Below are 21312 nucleotides of genomic sequence, written 5' to 3'. Positions count from 1 at the left end.
TTCTTAACTGACTTGCCTAGTTAAATAAAGGCATTCAAAAAAAAATCGGTGTCCAAAAATACCGATTTCCGATTGTTATGAAAACTTGAAATCGGCCCCACGCCAAATCTTTTCAGTCTCCTGAGGGGGAATAGGTTTTGTCGTGCTCGGTTCACGACTGTCTTGGTGTGCCTGGACCATGTTAGTTTGTTGGTGATGTGGACGCCAAGGAACTTGAAGCTCTCAACCTGCTCTACTACAGCCCCGTCGATGAGAATAGGGGCGTGCTCGGTCCTCCTTTTCCTGTAGTCTGCAATCATCTCCTTTGTCTTGATCACGTTGAGGGAGAGGTTGTCCTTGCACCACACGGTCAGGTCTCAGCCTCTATAGGGAGGTCAGTCTCATTGTTGTCGGTGATCAGGCCTACCACTGTTGTGTCATCAGCAAACTTAATGATGGTGTTGGAGTCGTGCCTGGCTGTGCATCCATGAGTGAACAGGGAGTGCAGGAGGGGACTGAGCACGCATCCCTGAGGGGCCCCGGTGTTGAGGATCAGCGTTGCAGTTGTTTTGTTACCTTACGACCTGGGGGCGGCCCGTCAGGAAGTCCAGGATCCAGTAGCAGAGGGAGGTGTTTAGTCTCAGGGTCCTTAGCTTAGTGATGCGCTTTGATGGCACTATGGTGTTGAATGCTGAGCTCTTGTCAATGAATAGCATTCTCAGATAGGTGATCCTTTTGTTCAGGTGTGAAATTACAGTGTGGAGTGCAATAGAGATTGCATCATCTGTGGATCTGTTGGTGCGGTATGCAAATTGGAGTGGGTCTAGGGTTTCTGGGATAATGGTGTTGATGTGAGCTATGACCACCCTTTCATAGCATTTCATGGCTACAGACGTGAGTGCTACGGGTCGGTAGTCATTTAGGCAGGTTACCTTAGTCCCTGTGGCCAAGAACACTATGGTGGTCTGCTTTAAACATGTTGGTATTACAGACTCGGACAGGGAGAAGTTGAAAATGTCAGTGAAGACACTTGCCAGTTGGTCAGCACATGCTCAGAGCACACGTCCTGGTAATCCGTCTGGTCCTGCAGACTTGTGAATGTTGACCTGTTTAAATGTCTTACTCACATCGGCTGCGGAGAGCGAGATCACACCGTCATCCGGAACAGCTGATGCTCTCATGCATGTTTCAGTGTTGCTTGCCTCGACGTGAGCATAGAAGTTATGTAGCACATCTGGTAGACTCGTGTCACTGGGCTGCTCTCGGCTCTGCCTCCTTTTTTCTAGTCTGTAATAGTTTGCAAGCCCTGCCACATCTGATGAGCGTCAGAGCCGGTGTAGTACGATTTGATCCTAGTCCCCTATTGACACTTTGCCTGTTTGATGGTTCATCGGTGGGCAGAGCGGGATTTCTTAAAAGCTTCCCGGTTAGTCTGCTCCTTGAAAGTGGCAGTTCTACCCTTTAGCTCAGTGTGAATGTTGCCTGAAATCAGTTTGTCAGATCATGAGACATCCCGAAAATATAACGAAATGGGAGACTCACAAACACAATGCTGTTCTCCGTTTTGCTCTACAAACCCCACAAGTGTCGCAAGACTTGTCTGAAGTTAACCCATACAAATGAATGGAAGTATGGAAGTAGTTTTGTGCCAACAAGAATAAGGGGTAAAGTATGTGTCCCAAAAACAAAAAAAACTATAGGACAAACACGTCAACCTTATTCCTTATGATACACTTATTGACTGTCATTTTTGCTGTTTATGAATGTGTTATTCAACGTTTTATGGGCTATAGTAATAAAGGCCAAATTCAATATTGTATCAAATTATAAAAATTCTAAGTTTATTAGTTATGCAGTGGATCATTTATCTATCATAAAATAATTAAATATGTTAACTTTTCATTGGGGCAGTTCTCCCTCATAGCAAAACAATCGAAGCAATGTTCGCTTGACCTTGAACGCAGAGCTGGCAGTCATTGAGGGGCAGAGTAGTCAGTAACTGAACAGCTTGTTTTGAATAATATTTTTTTGAAACAGGAACATGTACACACAGAGCATTTAAAACATCATCCATATATTTGTTTTTATATACTTTATTTTTATTGCCCATCACAAGTGGGGTGCCGCCCCGAGTGCCCTTATGGGCAAGCACTTCGGCCATGCAGTGTGCCTCACAAAAGTGATTGCTCGTTATACAGGGTAAAGTTGATAATTTTATATCTAAGAAAGACCATATACACTGATTGTTTAAAGAAAAGGTATGAAAAACTTTTGCTGATGGTGAACCTGCACAATCAAAATAAAATCTATTGTAAACCAAGTTAAGCAGGTATAGCCAGATGTTGTCTCCGGTAGCTTACTTTTATTCTGGTAAAACACAATTTTCAACAATGCATAGATAACAATAACCTAGCAAATTACGTAGGTTGTCACTCAACTAATATCACGCAAGCCATTTTAGCATACGAATGTTGAAGGTACCATGCAAGATCGGGAACAGGCCGCCTTCCTCGCATTGGTCAGCACACGAAACTGGGCACAGTGCGCAGTTTGACTAGGCTACTGATATTGCCTGGGGTTGTCCGGCACGCATGCAAACTTGTAGATCATTGACTGTCAACGCAGTTACATGCACTTCAACTCTGAAAGAGAGGACTCATCAGTTGTCACAAAATATGAGGTATTTTCAGAAGGTTGAAATAATGTAATATGAGCAAAAGAAATGTGTGAACCATTGATTTGTAACATTCAAATCAGTTTTTTTGACCGACGCATGCTACATTTGGATCGGTTTGGGGTCCGAGGACCGATGCACTCTCATCTTAAACATTTGAATATACATTTGAAGTCGGAATTTTACATGCACTTATATTGGAGTCATTAAAACTGTTTTTTCAACCACTCCTCAAATTTCTTGTTCACAGACTATAGTTTTGGCAAGTCGGTTAGGACATCTACTTTGTGCATGACTTATAATTCACTTTGTCACAATTCCAGCGGGTCAGAAGTTTACATACATTAAGTTGACTATGCCTTTTAAACTACTTGGAAAATCCCAGAAAATGATGTCATGGCTTAGGAAGCTTTTGAATGGCTAATTGACATCATTTGAGTCAATTGGAGGTGTACCTGTGGATGTATTCCAAGGCCTACCTTCAAACTCAGTGCCTCTTTGCTTGACATCATGGGAAAATCAAAAGAAATCAGCCAAGACCTCCGGAAAAAAATGGGAGACCTCCAAGTCTGGTTCATCCTTGGGAGCAATTTCCAAACGCCTGAAGGTACCACGTTCATCTTTACAAACAATAGTATGCAAGTATCAACACCATGGGACCACGCAGCCGTCATACCGCTCAGGAAGGAGACGTTTTCTGTCTCCTAGAGATGAATGGACTTTGGTGCGAAAAGTGCAAATCAATCCCAGAACAACAGCAAAGGACCTTGTGAAGATGCTGGAGGAAACCGGTACAAAGTATCTATATCCATAGTAAAACAAGTCCTATATTGACATAACCTGAAAGGCCACTCCGCAAGGAAGAAGCCACTGCTCCAAAACCGCCATAAAAAAGCCAGACTACGGTTTGCAACTGCACATGAAATGTCCTCTGGTCTGATGGGGAAAAAATAGAACTGTGAATCACGGGGGTGGCAGCATCATGTTGTGGGGTGCTTTGCTGCAGGAGGGATTGGTGTACTTCACAAAATAGATGGCATCATGAGGGAGGAAAATGATGTGGATATATTGAAGCAACATCTCAAGACATCAGTCAGGAAGTTAAAGCTTGGTCGCAAATGCATCTTCCAAATGGACAATGACACCAAGCATACCTACAAAGTTATGGCAAAATGGCTTAAGGACAACAAAGTCAAGGTATTGGAGTGGCCATCACAAAGCCCTGACCTCAATCCTATAGAAAATGTTTGGTCAGAACTGAAAAACCGTGTGCGAGCAAGGAGGCCTACAAACCTGACTCGGTTACACCAGCTCTGTCAGGAGGAATGGGCCAAAATTCACCCAACTTATTGTGGGAAGCTTGTGGAAGGCTACCTGAAACGTTTGACCCAAGTTACACTCAATTAGTATTTAAATTGTTTATGTAAACTTCTGTGATGAAAGAAATAAAAGCTGAAATAAATCATTATCGCTGCTATTATTCTGACATTTCACATTCTAAAAATAAATTGATCCTAACTGACCTAAGACAGGGAATGTTTACTAGGATTAAATGTCAGGAATTGTGAAACTGAAACACTGAGTTTAAGTGTATTTGGCTATGGTGTATGTAAACTTCTGACTTCAACTGTACATATCGATACGTGTCGGTGAATCGTTACATTCCTAATAATTATGCATTTCTGTATTGTACAGATCAGGGACCCATGTTTCTTTCTGTTATTAGGTGTTAATCCACTTCACATCATAGTTGAAACTTCATTCTTTCTGCTGTCTTTTGAATTGTAAATCAGACCAGATTAAGAGTTTTTGGAGATCTTGGTCATAAAAACTGAGAAACATTTTACTGTAATTTTACTAAATGTGTTTTTGTAACATTGTCAGTGGAAATTGTGGAACGTAGTACTTGTGCATAGATTTTTATGGTTTGTTTATTAACTTTGCAATGAATGTTTTTTCTTTGGCATGAATATTAAGGTGAAAAATCTGTCTCAGCATCATTCTGTTACCATGGAATTGCCCTAATGTTACCTACAGGTTACAGTCCTGAATGGTGCACATTACACTTGACTGGGTGAGTACAGCTAAATGTTAGTACAGCCGAGTGATAGATGATACCTTTGATCTACATTTTGGAGATCTGGCACAAAAGTAAATGTTGCCTCCCATGGAAAAGATCTGTCCTTGGCTTGGTTCTGGTGGTGCTGGACTGCCCTTTGGAAAGTTACGATAAGAGCTTTGCATGTCTCGTGAGTCAGTGGGAGACTGAGGATTGATTTGGCAGTTGATGTCAACGTTGTAAACAGAATTCCCCACGGTGTTGCTGGGGTTATGGTATGGGTAGGCGGCGCACAATTGGCCCAGCTTCGTCCTGGTTAGCGGAGGGTTTGGCCGCCAGGGATGTCCTTGTCCCATCGCGCACTAGTGATAACTGTGGCGGGCCGGGCATAATGCACGCTGACACTGTCGCCAGACGTACGGTGTTTCCTCCGACACATTGGTGAGCTGGCTTCCGGGTTAAGTGGGCATTGTGGCAAGAAGCAGTGCGGCTTGGTTGGGTTGTGTTTCGGCGGTTGCACTGCTCTCGAACTTCACCTCTCCAGAGTCCGTACGGGAGTGGAAGCGACAAGACTGTAACTACCAATTGGATACCACGAAATTGGAGAGATAAAGGGGTTAAAAAAAGTGTTGGTCCTATGAAACAAAAGATCCCAGAAATGTTCAAGACGCACAAAAAGCTTGTTTCTCTGAAATGTTATGTACAAATGTATATCCCAGTTAGTGAGCATTTCTCCTTTGCCAAGATAATCAATGCAGCTGACATTTGTGGCATATCAAGAAGTTCATTTAACAGCATGATCTTTACACTGTGCTCGGGCCAATAAAAGACCACCTAAATGTGCAGTTTTGTCACAACACAATGCCACAGATGTTTTGAGGGAGTGTGCAATTGGCATGGTGACTTCAGGAATGTCCACCAGAGCTGTTGCCAGATAATTTCTCTACCGTAAGCAGCATCCAACATCGTTTTAGAGAATTTTGCAGTACGTCCAACTGGCCTCAACCGCAGACCACGTGTGGCAATGTATGGGCAAACGGTTTTCTGATGTCAACGTTGTAAACAGAATTCCCCATGGTGGGGTTATGGTATGGGCAGGCATAAGCTATGGACAACGAACACAATTGCATTTTATTGATGGCAATTTGAATGCATTGAGATACAGTGACTAGAGCTGCTTGCTTTTTCATGACTCTTTTCTTCTTTTGGCCAGAAATACAAAATCTTAGGAGAGAGTGAGATTTGAATTTTCAAATGTTTCCTTGTGAACCAGCAGAGGGGGTTGTCTGAGTAACACGGAACCCAAACTGGCTATGCGTGTGGTCAAATTTATTTTGTCCCCCCCACACCAAACGCGATCATGACACGCAGGTTAACTTCTCTGCGCTACTGATCCCTTTTACGGGATCATTTTCCTAAACAACCGCTAGAATTGCAGGGTGCCAAATGCATAAATACTACTAAAAATATTTATTATCGTGCAATCACAAGTGAAATATACCAAAACACAGCTTAGCTTGTTGTTAATCCACCTATCGTGTCAGATTTTGAAAATATATTTTACACAGCGAAAGAAATCCAAGCTTTTGTGAGTGTAGCTTTCAATGCTACAACAGTTAGCCTTATATTAGCTTGGTTAGCTTGGTCACGAAAGTAAGAAAAGCAATAAAATTAATCGCTTACCTTTGATAATCTTCGGATGTTTCCACTCACGAGACTCCCAGTTATACAACAAATGTTATTTTTGTTCGATAAATATTACTTTTATCACAAAAAAGCGCCATTTGGGTTGCGCATTATGTTGAGAACATAAGCCGCGTTCCGTTCGACAAATTACAAAAAGTATCCGTAATGTTCGTAGAAACATGTCAAATGTTTTTTATAATCAATCCTCAGGTTGTTTTTAACAAACATAATCGATAATATTTCAAACGGACCATAACCTATTCTTTAAGAGAAAAACGGAAAATGGTGAGCCCCTCTGTCGCGCGCAGTAAATATTCAGAGGACACTTGACTACTTTTGAAAAATGTTGCTAATTTTTCAAAATAAAAGCCTGAAACTGTCTAAAGCCTGGTCACAGCCTGAGGAAGCCATTGGAAAAAGAATCTGGTTAATACCCCTTTAAATGGAGGTTATGAAAGGCCAGGAAACACCATTTTTTTTAAATCACTCCCGGGTTACATTTTCTCAGGGTTTCGCTTGCAGATTAAGTATTGCTATACTCACAGACAATATTTTGTCCGTTTTGGAAACTTGAGTGTTTTCTATCCTAATCTGTAAATTATATGCATATTCTACGATCTGGGACAGAGTTAATGTCTGTTTACGTTGGGCACGTTATTTAAAAAATAATAATAATAATAATTCTGACCCCTAGCGCTAAGAAGATAAAATATCAAAACATATCAAAAACTCTGAACCAATTACATTAATTTGGGGACAGGTCAAAAAGCATTAAACCTTTATGGCAATTTAGCTAGCTAGCTTGCACTTGCTAACTAATTTGTCCTATTTAGCTAGCTTGCTGTTGCGAGCTAATTTGTCCTGGGATATAAACATTGAGTTGTTATTTTACCTGAAATGCTCAAGATCCTCTACTCCGACAATTAATCCACACACAAAACGGTCAAATGAATCGTTTCTAGTCATCTCTCCTCCTTCTAGGCTTTTTCTTCTCTTGACTTTATATTGGATCGACAACTTTCATAACTTAGGTGCATTACCTCCACCGACGTCGTTCGTCTTTCAGTCACCCACGTGGGTATAACCAATGAGGAGATGGCACGTGGGTACCTACTTCTATAAACCAATGAGGAGATGGGAGAGGCAGGACTTGCAGCGCGATCTGCGTCAGAAATAGAACAGACTTCTATTTTAGCCCTTGGCAATGCAGAGGTTCTTTGGCGCGCGCAATAATTGAATAATATAGATTTCTACATTTATTTTGCAACGCACGCGACGCGAGCGGTATAGTCAGCCTGTAAGATACAGTACATCGAATTCAAATTTAAGCAAATAAGTCTGCAATACATTAGATTAGTTCAATCTGCCATTTAATTGACCTTTTTACTGATTCACGTTCAGTGTGGCTGTTATGCTGTGATTGAGTTGTCTGATAGTACATTTGAAGTTTGAGCATGACAGGTTTACAATTTGGTATTACATTAGCTCACTACATTGGAATAGTCTTGTCGCCTGATGATTTATGCAAACACATTGTGGCATTAAATTTACAATTTTGTGTCTGTTAATGAAATTAAAATGGAGCTGAATGTAGCATTTGAATTGATTCCAACGTTGTCTTCTCTCGCTGTCTGTCTGTAAGGACTGGGGGAGGCAGTGTTTATCAGAATAGGATGGGGAAACAGGATATAATTGGAAGGAGGGGAGGAAATCCAAACACAAAGAGGATCGTCTTCAAAGATAATTAAAAATTAGCTTCACCACTGGCAAACATGAGGCGGTTTTTAGGAGTGCAGAATTTTATAGAAATTTTCACCGCTACTGTTGTAGGTAGAATTTCTTTGTCGTCTTGGAGGTCCTTAATTGCGTTTTGGTGCGGTTTCTATATCTTGAGTGAAATGTCCTGTCTATTTTTGTAGGGAATGCAATCGTAAGATATTTTTACACTAGTCAGAATTTTATTATCAGATTTGTTTTTGCCAGATTACTGAATGACTGTGTTTGGATGGGCCCACAAACAATCCCCTGCATTTTGGTTAGCCCTTAAACTAACAAATAAAGGAGTAAATTTAGCTATGTGGTGAGGACCCCTTAATGGATTCATTCCCGCCAAGCATGATACGATACTGTTTCCTTTCCCCCTCATTTTCACCTTCCTCTCAAGGAACTTTTGGAATTCAGTTTAGAATTGGTTTTTGCTTGGAGTGAATTTGATACAAACCTGCGAAGCAACAGAATAAGCATTGTGGCTTGATTTCCGTGAACACAGCAGATTATTTGAGGATTAGATAGGCCTGTAAATTCAAAGGCAACAGAAGAACATTTAACTAATGTCAGGTATGTCAATTGAAAATGTGTTAAGGGTAATTTTTTGTTTCTGGCTCTGTGCTTGAAGGACATTTTATTAGTTTAAGTGCATGCACATTGAGGAGGTAGGCCTAATATCTATAGAAAAGTGTATTTTTTTCTCGTTTTATGTGTGTATGCCTTGTCCTGATACACACATTCTACCCTTTCCTTGTTGTTGAACTTGTTGTTTAAAATATGTATGCAGTCTTGTTAGGGCTGTCCCCGACTTTAAAAAATATTCATCGACCGAGAGTCGTCTGTTCTTTTAACCAGTCATTTCTGACTGGAAAGTTCTGTTACTGAAATCCCTCATTTGTTTAGGAAAACATTCCCTTTTCCCTTAACCCTTGCTCTCTTTATGTGATACATGTATGCATCGCAATACATAGACCAATAGGGCATGACCTATAGCATATCATCACATCAATAAATTGGTTATAGCAAACTCTGATCACCATAACACATATGACAGCAAAATGGATGCAGAGGATGTGACAAACTCTAAATGGGGGAATGTTTGTTTACTGGTTGCTCAGGAGGTAAATGGAAAATCAGATGTGTGGAATACATTTTGACTAGTTGTGGAAAATACTGGAGATCAAGAGACGCCACTAAATAAAGTATAAGAGTAGCCGAGAGTATGTTGTAATGTTTTATTTTTTTGTAAAGCCTTTTATTACAGCAAAGACTTAAAACAGTCACATATATTTGTGAATGCAATTGCCAAAATTGAACGGTTTATTTATTGTTTGCAGCAAATTTTTCAAGGGTTGCTTTGTTTTTATTTTATAACTAAAATGCTTGATTGTATTTCAAATCCTGAATGGCTCGTGTGATGACATGAATGGATAGATACAGTAGCCTAAATACAGTGCATTCGAAAGTATTCAGACCCCTTGACTTCCACATTTTTGTTACGTTACAGCCTTATTCTAAAATGGATTAAATTGAGGGAAAAGAGCAATCTATACACAATACCCCATAATGACACAGCAAAAATACATTTTGCAAATGTATTATAAATACAAAACTGATCACAATTATTCAGACCCTTTACTTTGACGCACCTTTGGCGGTGATAACAGCCTTGAGTCTTCTTAGGTATGGCGCTACAAGCTTGGCACACCTGTATTTGGGGAGTTTCTTCCATTTCTTCTCTGCAGATCTTCTCACGCTCTGTCAAGTTGGATGGGGAGCGTCACTGCACAGCTATTTTCAGGTGTCTCCAGAGATGTTCGATTTGATTCATGTCCGGGCTCTGGGTGGGCCACTCAAGGACATTCATAGATTTGTCCCAAAGCCACCACTGTGTTGTCTTGGCTGTGTGCTTAGGGCCGTTGTCCTGTTGGAAGGTGAACCTTCGCCCCAGTCTGAAGTCTTGAGCGCTCTGGAGCAGGTTTTCATCAAGGATCTCTCTGTACTTTGCTCCGTTCATCTTACCCTCGATCCTGACTAGTCTCCCAGTTCCTGCCGCTGAAAAAAGTAATAAGTATTATTATTATTTGTATTTATTTTTTATAAATGTAACCTTTTACTTAACTGGGACGAGTTTGTAACCACCAAGACATCTTCCATTTAAGAATTGGAGTCCACTGTGTTCTTGGAACTTCAGTGCTGCAGAAATGTTTTGGTACCCTTCCCCAGATCTGTGCCTCGACACAATCCTGTCTCGGAGCTCTACGGACAATTCCTTGGACCTCATGGCTTGGTTTTTGCTCTGACATGCACTGTCAACTGTGTGACCTTTTATATAGACAGGTGTGTGCCTTTTTCAAATCATGTCCAATCAATTGAATTTTCCAATCAAGTTGTAGAAACATCTCAAGGATGATCAATGGAAACAGGATGCATATAGCAAAAGGTCTGAATACTTATGTAAATAATGTAATACTGTTTTTTTATTAATAAATTAGCAACATTTTCTTAACCTGTTCGCTTTGTCATTATGGGGTGTTGTGTGTAGATTGATGAAAACAATAAATTTAATCAATTTCAGAATACGGCTGTAACGTAGCAAAAAGTCTGCGGTCTGAATACTTCCCGAATGCACTGAAAGTATTTAAATATAGGTAAGTTACGGTATTAAGACAAAACAGGATGCTCTCTTAGGCCTACAGCGCGATCGATGGTGGTGCTACAAGGCTGCTATACTACGCCTTCTAATGATAATGACATTACTTATTATTATAATGATGATCATAATAGTAATAATAATGAGATCAAGAAAAGGAGGGTTATTATAATTGATCTGAAAATGTAATTATAAGTAATACCAAAGATGCTGTTCTAACAAAACAAAAGTGTAAAGCCTTTATTACAAGATAGCAAATATTTAAAAAACAGCCCAATTTGTGAAATTGTCTAATTGTCCGACATGTTGTGGTTGCGTGACGCTTGGCGCTCACGGAATCAGTAGGCTATTAAACAAACACTCAAATAGGCAACATAAGCAGGATTTCTTATTTCTATAGATTATATATGGATGATTTTATAAAGCCAGGCACATTTAACAGTTAGGCTATTGATTATAGACCTAATTAGGTTGGGGTTTATTCATATTGCACCATTGTCCTTAACCATATACAATTACAGTAGCACATGTTTTAGAGTGAGTGACTGTTACGGCCTGGCCTGCACAATGGATTAGTCCACTCAGACACGCAAATCAGACAGTTGTCTTGTACACCATGTTTTTAGTGTTTGCTACTGCTCAACTAAAGAAATCTCGGTCGACCAACAGCCTATCGACTAAATGAGGTCAGCCCTAAATCTTCCTAATTAATGCAGTTGGGAGATCCAAAACGTTCCTATGCTTGGGAGTATTTGCACACTCAAACAAGTTGCCAGTTAAAAGGGAGGAAGGTGTGTAGAAGATTATGCTTTCAGCACCCGATTGTACTTTCTATATATATATATATATATATACTGCTCAAAAAAATAAAGGGAACACTAAAATAACACATCCTAGATCTGAATGAATGAAATATTCTTATTAAATACTTTTTTCTTTACTTAGTTGAATGTGCTGACAACAAAATCACACAAATGATCAATGTAAATCAAATTTATCAACCCATGGAGGTCTGGATTTGGAGTCACACTCAAAATTAAAGTGGAAAACCACACTACAGGCTGATCCAACTTTGATGTAATGTCCTTAAAACAAGTCAAAATGAGGCTCAGTAGTGTGTGTGTCCTCCACGTGCCTGTATGACCTCCCTACAACGCCTGGGCATGCTCCTGATGAGGTGGCGGATGGTCTCCTGAGGGATCTCCTCCCAGACCTGGACTAAAGCATCCGCCAACTCCTGGACAGTCTGTGGTGCAACGTGGCGTTGGTGGATGGAGCGAGACATGATGTCCCAGATGTGCTCAATTGGATTCAGGTCTGGGAAACGGGCGGGCCAGTCCATAGCATCAATGCCTTCCTCTTGCAGGAACTGCTGACACACTCCAGCCACATGAGGTCTAGCATTGTCTTGCATTAGGAGGAACCCAGGGCCAACCGCATCAGCATATGGTCTCACAGGGGGTCTGAGGATCTCATCTCGGTACCTAATGGCAGTCAGGCTACCTCTGGCGAGCACATGGAGGGCTGTGCGCCCCCCCCCCCCCCCCCCCAAAGAAATGCCACCCCACACCATGACTGACCCACCGCCAAACCGGTCATGCTGGAGGATGTTGCAGGCAGCAGAGCGTTCTCCACGGCGTCTCCAGACTCTGTCACGTGCTCAGCGTGAACCTGCTTTCATCTGTGAAGAGCACAGGGCGCCAGTGGCGAATTTGCCAATCTTGGTGTTCTCTGGCAAATGCCAAACGCCCTGCACGGTGTTGGGCTGTAAGCACATCCCCCACCTGTGGACGTCGGGCCCTCATACCACCCTCATGGAGTCATGACACATGCACATTTGTGGCCTGCTGGAGGTCATTTTGCAGGGCTCTGGCAGTGCTCCACCTGCGCCTCCTTGCACAAAGGCGGAGGTAGCGGTCCTGCTGCTGGGTTGTTGCCCTCCTACGGCCTCCTCCACGTCTCCTGATGTACTGGCCTGTCTCCTGGTAGCGCCTCCATGCTCTGGACACTACGCTGACAGACACAGCAAACCTTCTTGCCACAGCTCGCATTGATGTGCCACCCTGGATGAGCTGCACTACCTGAGCCACTTGTGTGGGTTGTAGACTCCGTCTCATGCCACCACTAGAGTGAAAGCACCGTCAGCATTCAAAAGTGACCAAAACATCAGCCAGGAGGCATAGGAACTGAGAAGTGGTCTGTGGTCACCACCTGCAGAACCACTCCTTTATTGGGGGTGTCTTGCTAATTGCCTATAATTTCCAACTTTTGTCTTCCATTTGCACAACAGCATGTGAAATTTATTGTCATTTAGTGTTGCTTCCTAAGTGGACAGTTTGATTTCACAGAAGTGTGATTGACTTGGAGTTACATTGTGTTTAAGTGTTCCCTTTATTTTTTTGAGCAGTGTGTGTATATATATATATATGATTGTACTTTCTTATATATATTTTGTTTTGGGGGGGGGGGGGGGGTAGAGCTGTACACTGAAATTCAGTTAAGCCCATACTCACTGAGTTTTCACCAGCCATGAGACCGTCTGTGTCCTGAAAAAACCTCTGTGTGTAAATGGTGACTTTTAACGTTTGACTTTGGAGTGAGGTCTCATGTCTTTGGTGGTAGCTCTATTTAACAGTTGACCTGCTGTCTTTAAATCTCTGAAAGTTATGTTAGATCTGATTTATAGGCCAGTTGTCTACTTATGAACTTTAACTCCGTTGTACTATTCATTTGAATCTCTTTGAACTGTAGTGGGCTGTATCTGCTCCACACTCAATTTGGTGGCTGTTCTGATGGTATGTCAGGCTTCAGTTTAAAATATTCACCATCACCACTCTAGTGGAAGAGTATGAGATCAGAGATGTTCAACAGGGTTGGATGTCTGCTTGCCGTTGGAGGGTTTACCCACATTGATAATTCAGAATAGCACAGCTTTGGTACTCCAGCCTTCCCCAGTGTCAGGCTACTGTCTGCGGTTGCTGAAGTTTAGAGGTGAATGTCAGGCAATCCTCTTTCTCCCTGAAGCAGCCAAATTGAGACAGGGTGGTGGACAGTAAGCAGCCATGGCTGCCCCTTCCTGGCGCCTCTGACTGTTGTTTACGTTCAGTAGGGGGAGTGCAGGACGGGCCAGCTGGGGGGGGGGGGTCTGCTCTGCTGCCTTTGAAAATCAGGGTGCTTTTCAGGAAAAAACGATACACAGTCCCTATTAATGTAACATTTTAGGTTTAGTGTTTATTATTTCATAGCATATTACCAGTTATCGTTTTTGAATGTTGATTAGTGTTTTGACTTAGGCTCTTATCTCTCTCAACGTTTCAGAGTGATTTATTAAAAGGCTGAAATTAGACCTGTTGTGTGGTCGATGTAGGCACATTAGTTGTTGATCATTCAAGGGTTTCTGAACTGGGTAGCTAAGGGTAATTCAATACATGCAGCAGTTAGCTGCTTAGTGCAGAAAGGTTGTTGTGAGAGACAAAATCCTGCAAATATATACAATCAATCATGTAAATCTCAAGCTGTGGTGGTTGGTGCATGCCACTAAACGAATTAGATCAGACATGTTGAAGTTTACCTAGTGCAGTTTGGATTTAGATTAATTAGGCCAACATAGGCAGGGTGAGTGGGTTCATCACTCAGAGCTGAACTAGTCTACTGCCAGCCCAGGGTTCAACAGGATGTGTTTAGAAACCAGACTTCCTCAGTAGGTACATTGCATGGCAATGGGTCCATGTTTCACATGAAAGTCACCAAACTCAGAATTTAGGGACAGGAAGGGATGGCTGTTCTATAGGAACACAAACTCTGACCCACAGGAATGTTTTTTTAATTTATAATAATGTCAGAGGAATCTGTGCCATTTTTATACTGCAGGTTGATTTACCCCTAAACCCCCTTTGTAATGCCAGTCATCAACATTGTTGTGTACCCTGCCAAGTGAGGTTCTAGTCCAGACTAAGTGATTCTAGGCAGAGCTTGTTAAGTCATGCTCAGTCAGGGGCTCTGTGTGACCAGAATTTGGGGTATAATTGCTGCAGAACATTTAAAACTGGAGTGATGTGCTGTAAGGAGCTGGCAGGGAGAATCTAAATCCTGTCTTCCCCTTTCCCGCTCTCCACAGCAACAATGACTTAACGAGGCGCTCTCTCGGGACCTGCCTGGCCTTACCTAGAAACAGCATAATGAGAGGAACCTGGCAGACCTGCTTATTATCAACACTGAGAAATCCTGGCATCACCTAGTAACAGTCCATTAAAGCTTACTTTCTCTGTCACCGCTAATAACAGTCTCCTGATTCTGCCCTGCCCTGAGTAACCTAGTAACAGCCCCTCATTCTGACCTGGCCCCATATCACACAGCAACAACCTGACATCTGAACCTGACCTTTACTTTTACTTAACAAATAAGTAAGTCCTAGATTCTGCCCCTTCATTGTAGTAGATGATCAAATAGGACCAGCCTGCCTCATTATGACCAGTTCTTGCATTGATTCTTAGTAGTATGAGAGGCTGTGTTATCCAGGTAGACTGACTTGAAAGTGGGCGGAGCCACACAGAGGGATTTACCATGTTGTTCAATTGGAGAAGTGTCATGGACCACGCACCTCTTGAGCTGCAGAATGTGTAGTCACACACACACACACACACACACACACACACACTGAGAGTGAGAGAATTATTTACAATTCTGCATCTCTCAACCTTTTGAGTTGTGTTGTGGTTCACACCAATATCTTGGCCTTGCCTCACGTGATATTTCTGAAGGCTATGGAGAGGAAATTGGGTCAATTCAGGCTATGGGAGTAGATGTGTGTTGTTTTTGAGTGGGCGGACTCGGCAAGGGGCCACGAGAATCTCTGACTAAAGCATTAGCAGCCTCCGCTCACTTCACTGTGAGGAACTGTAACAGGCTGTCTGTGAATGATTGTAACCAACAGTCAGTGAGTCTGTTTTCTCTGATTTTAACTGTCTGTCTGAAAGAGCTTGACTGTCTCTTTATAGGTCCTTTGACTAATTTGCTGTGGGATGAATTAATGATAGGTTGACTTTCCTTTCTGTGTTTCTAGCTGTATGACATTGCCCTGAGGTCAAGTCATATCTTACAGTACTTTTTTATATGGATTAGGCCCTGGTACTGGATTGAAGTCCCCTCAATGACTGTCAAGGACTTTGAGGGAGGGGTTATTAATAGGCATTGAGTGCTATAGGACATTTCTGTAGTGTGTGTATCCATTTTTACATAAGACAACGTGTTCCTGGGATATATTGGTTATGACCAGGGAAAAGCGGGTGGGAGGGTTGTCTCATGCCTTAGGTTACAATGATTTATTAATAAATCCGGTTTATGCATGGTGCTCACGTTACACTTGTCATACTAATTTGTCCTATGTTTCTCTTTTTTTTCAGTAAATCTGTACAGTCAAAGGTGGACAATATTTTGGTGAGTTTTCCTTGTCTCAAAGCCTTTAACCACAATGTATGCTCTGTTCACAATTCTTATACTTTCCCCCAATGTTTAAGGTTGGTTTTTGACTTGCATAAGGTAAAGTCAATTTTAGGTTTCTGAAATGTAATCTCTGCTTATCTCACCTCCTCGCCGGTGTTGTGAGACTATGTTAGAGGATGAAGAGAAGCAGCATTGCCATCTACTCTGAATGTTGTATTTAAACAGGTGGTCCCATGTTTGACTTATTTATACCACACTTGAAGTCAGAGCTTAAAGTAGCCCCGTTATGAAACAGCTATTGCTGACAAAATACTGCTCAGTACTGTTGAATGATCTCACTGAAACTACACTAACCCATTTAATCTTACTTCATGAGTTCTATAGTTATACTACACAGTATTTGGCTCGTAATGGTCTCCAGAAGATGGGATGAAATGATGTACCTCTGTGCTTGGTGTTGTAACCAAACCAGCGGTCATGTCCCTTTGTCATCACCTCTTCTTTTTAGCCCTTTGTGTTTTTGCTCATAGGTTCTGGCCTTCAACTGAAATTCAGTCAACCACGGTGTGATTGAACATACATTATCTAAAACCCAACTTGACGTACTTGAACATAACTCAGTCAAACTTTCACACAAATCTCCTATTAACATCTGCAGCACATGGCTTACCTGAAAGTTCAAGATGTTTACGTGAGGATTTGGCCCTATGTACTGTAATTGACCAAGTATAGAAATATCTTGCCTGTCAATAGAGCTGGGTGCTATACAACACTGAGGTAAGATCCAGTGCATTGCCGGCAGGAGACTGAGCAGAGGTCAAGGCTACACTCTAGTTACTCTGGGAAACCTGTGTTTACTCAATACTGCAGGTTGGGCTTCAGCTTGTCAGAGGTGTATCTTACCAACAGGTATGTTGAGGATAGACGGCTAGACCTGTCAAAGCAATCAAATCACCCACCACCACTGCCACATTGAAGCCTGCGTTTTGCACTCAGGCTACACATATAAGGAGGTCAACGGATGTTTGTCCTCATTGACCTGTCTCTCTCCTCAGTGAAAGGGGACCCCAATCCCAGTGGTTAAAGTCCTGTCTCGTGTACTGTTAAGTGCAGAATCCCTGGAGCCCTAAAGTGTCACACAAATCTCCATGTTCATGGCAGGTTCCAGAGTCGGCAATACACGCATGAGCTCCCGTACTCCAGTCAGCTTTACGGCGCTAAATGTTGCGATCTCACATGCCACCTTGCATCAGCTGCGCTCATTAAAGGTTAATGCCTTCAGTTGTATTCCACAAGGGTCTTGTGTTTTTCAATTCCGACAGACTTTGTTTTCTTTGCCTCTTAAGGATTTCTAGAGGACATGGGAAAGCACTAGCGTCTAATATTAACCGCTCTCTTTCCCTCTGTTTTCATTTACAGACTTTGAATGTGTCAGCAGTGGTGATAAGTAGAACACACATCAATAATGAAACTTGTGTTGATACACTGTGGTTGTTTCCTGCCTCAGACTGTGTCTTATGGAGATGTGAAAATGGTCTCTGGGGAGAGGTGGCTGTTTTTACTCTTTCAGTGGAGTGAGTGGTGTAACCTATCTCTGTGTGTGTGTGTGTGTGTGTGTGTGTGTGTGTGTTGAATCACTAATGCTCAGCCCACGCTCCACTAGTAATGTCTTAGTAATATTACTAGTCTTCCACCATCAGGGTCTGCATGATGCATCTCTTTCTGGTGTCTGGCCTCATATCGAACTGGTTCTGTTCAGATGTCCTCAGTTATAGCTGCCCTTTGTGTGAATATTCATTCGCTGTAGAGCTTTGCGTTTAGTTGGAAGACTCGGAGGTTAATGGTTCTTGTGATGTGAGAGAGAGGTCATCTGCCAGGTGGTTGAGACAAAGTAGATAATATACAGTAGCAAGCCAATGTAACCAGAGGCTTAACCCGTTAATTACCATTTTATCTCCCTGTGTGTTATCGTTTACTCTAATAGCTTTCAGTTTCTCTGAGCCTCAACACAACCAATCAGGGTTCCTCTCACATCTAGCTCATTTTCCTAGATGGTATCAGACTCAGTAATAAAGTTGTCGGGTTGACGCCATAGCTCAGTTTTGACGACACATAGCATTGCTAGTTGTGTAACTGCCATTTATGAACTTGTCTTTCATCCAACAAAAAGCTATAGTGTTGTTGTTGGCGTGAGAATACAACCAGACTATAATTGTTCTGTTGATGTTGTTGGTACCGAGGGGACTGATATATTATTATGGATGGTGGTGGATGGGTATTTAACCTTGGCCGCGTGAAGGTGCAGGGGAGTGTAGACTGTCTGCTGACACTGACTCATTTAGGATTGTCATCCATGTGTGGACCCTTGCCCTGCAAAGAGTGCGGTTTGCTGTAGTTTGTCGGGTCTTCATACCCAGGCCAGTCAAAGTCCAAATGGAGTTCAGAGATGTAAGATCTATAAGTGGCTGATGTTGAATGACTGCAGAAGTAGGGCTGGGTGATATATGGAATTAATTTGAATGTTTGTTTTAGCGCAATGTTTTTATGAGCATTTCTTTTTGGTCTCGTCTCCTTCGATCCTTCTGTGCTGTGTACACTGTGCACCTTCCCACTCCCCACAGACACCAAGCCCCTCCCCCACAGACACCAAGCCCCTCCCCCTGCCACTCACAACAACAAAGCCGAAAGATCACTTCAACCTCTCTAACAACAAGCAGTTTCAACTTGCTATTTGCATTTTAGATTTGGTCCAACAGAATTGATAGATTTCCCCTTCTAACGATAACCTTTTATGTCTCAACTCCCAAAATTTAGAACAGAGCAGACCCTACAAAAACGAGAGTATCAATGAACAGGATTGTGAAAAATGTATGCTCAGTTTCTGTCGTGCAAGAAATTGCGGTACCACCTACTGCTAGCAGCATTTTAGTCACATACTGTTATGTGCTAGCTATCTAGTCTGGGTTTTAAAAATGTTCAATGAGCATAAAAATACACATATAAGGAACTGGCAACTCGTTCTCATTCTGAGAAATAAGCAGCATCTTATCCAGGTAGGCCACTTGTTTTTAACATCAAAACAAAGTGAACAGGCTATGTTGTTCAAACAGTTGGAGACGGACAGGAGGGTGTATTCATAACAGTTCAACTGTTCTACCTTGTTAGCAAGCAAATAGATCCAAGTACTCTAGACTTTAAATATAAAGATTAGCTGGCTACAATCTCAAGCACATAGGCTTGTGCGTGAGATTGTTTATGAGACGTGTTCATTTTCTATAATGCCTGCTACCAGAATTTGGTCATTATTAGTGGATGTGCATGGTTCTGGTTAAATTTGTAACAAAATTGGCATTTTCATAGACTTGAAATTCAGATCAGTGATTGTTGCTAAAAAAAGGTTAAACTATTTTAATCAAATAATTCAATTATTAGTGGGTCTTATGGTTGTGGAAGGCTTAAATTTAGCCTAGATGTAATTTTACAAGCCCAGAATTCATTAGCTTATTCCTGACTGTTTTAAATGCAGGGTATTTTACCTTTTTAATAGTACAACAAAGCTTATTTGGATATAAATAGAGACGTGAATCGAATATGTGAATCGCCCATAATCAAGATTTTTAGGCCATATCGGCCAGCCCTATACAGAAGACACATGTCCTCTTCCCAAAGCCTGCCTAGCTACGATGCGATTATTACTATCACTTGCGTGATGGGATAATACTTTGATACTGAACTAATTACCAGCGGTAATGAGAGTAAACCATTGCCAACAGTGAGGGATCTTGTACTTCCAAGCAGTGATGACTACTGGTATCCATCTTTCATTTTTTTATTTTACCTTTATTTAACTAGGCAAGTCAGTTAAGATCAAATTCTTATTTCCAATGACATCCTAGGAACAGTGGGTTAACTGCCTTGTTCAGGAGCAGAACGACAGATTTTTACCTTGTCAGCTCGGGCTTTCGATCTTGCAACCTTTCAGTTACTAGTCCAACGCTCTAACCACTGTAACCATGCTACCTGCCGCCCCAAAAAGTTGGGTAGGTTACTTTCTAAATGTAATCCGTTATTTACTAGTTACCTGTCCAAAATTGTAATTAGTAACGTAACTTCTGGATTACCCAAACTCAGTAACGTAATCTGATTACATTCAGTTACTTTTAGATTACTTTCCCCTTAAGAGGCATTAGAAGAAGACAAAAATGTATGTCACCAATTGAACGACATCTATTGCAGGATAAATCAATGTTAAAGTTTACATAGCTGGCCACATATGGATGTTACATTTTACTTTATGGGTTGGTTATGAAGGCTTCTTCAAACCCATCGCTTTCTACTACATATAATACAATTAAATTATTTCTTTATATTAAAAACCAAATATATATCTATCAGAATTCCAGTCATTCCAATAAATGTTATACCACTTGATCTTCAAGAATAGGACTTGGAAATATGGAAGTATAAATTTGCCAAATTGTTTTACCTGAGCATGACCCCAATACTAAGGAGTTATTAGCCAGCCCTACTCTGTTGTTTATGATTTTGTCGTCATGGAGGACTGATTGGGCTCATTGATTCGAGTTGAAAAAGAAATGCTGTGCTTATGGAATGGCATGCTTTGAGCACTACTGAAGGAAAAAAATTCCCCGTCACACATTTGGCGTGTCATCATAGTGCTCTCTAACTTGTCAGACCCGCTCAGGTGGAACAAACATAAAATAAACTTGCACCTTTTTTCAATACTGATTTAAGTGTCATTGAGAAAACAAGTGTCAGTTTTTTTTTTCCGCAAACATCCTTTCTGAATTTAAAAGTAATCTAAGTAATCATCTAGTTTTTCAAAAGTATCTGTAATCTGATTACAATATTTTTTCCCCTGGTAATTTAATGGATTTCAGTTAGTTTTTTTTGTAATCCCTTACATCTAACTAATTACATGTAATCCGTTACTCCCCAAACCTGTCCATATCAACATAGTTGAGTTTCTATTGGTCTTTGATTGTAGACTGGTTTGAGTATTTGAACAACCTTGACTTGTCCTTACTTCCA

General features: G+C 41.4%; 1 protein-coding gene across 4 annotated transcripts in view; it reads left to right on the top strand.

Annotated features, from left to right (window-relative positions):
- The window catches only part of LOC129854246 (DNA-binding protein RFX7-like), a 47437-nt gene that overhangs the window by 8036 nt on the left and 18089 nt on the right, over window positions 1-21312 (top strand). For all 4 annotated transcript variants that reach the window (XM_055921061.1, XM_055921060.1, XM_055921059.1 and 1 more), the window contains exon 2: window positions 16221-16254. In XM_055921061.1, coding sequence (XP_055777036.1) covers window positions 16221-16254 — 34 coding nt within the window. The remainder of the gene's footprint in view (window positions 1-16220; window positions 16255-21312) is intronic.

The sequence above is a fragment of the Salvelinus fontinalis genome, chromosome 4 (assembly GCF_029448725.1).
Source record: "Salvelinus fontinalis isolate EN_2023a chromosome 4, ASM2944872v1, whole genome shotgun sequence".
NCBI classification, from domain to species: domain Eukaryota; kingdom Metazoa; phylum Chordata; class Actinopteri; order Salmoniformes; family Salmonidae; genus Salvelinus; species Salvelinus fontinalis.
The sequence above is the reverse complement of the archived record's forward strand: the minus strand, read 5'-3'. Positions and strand labels throughout refer to the sequence as shown.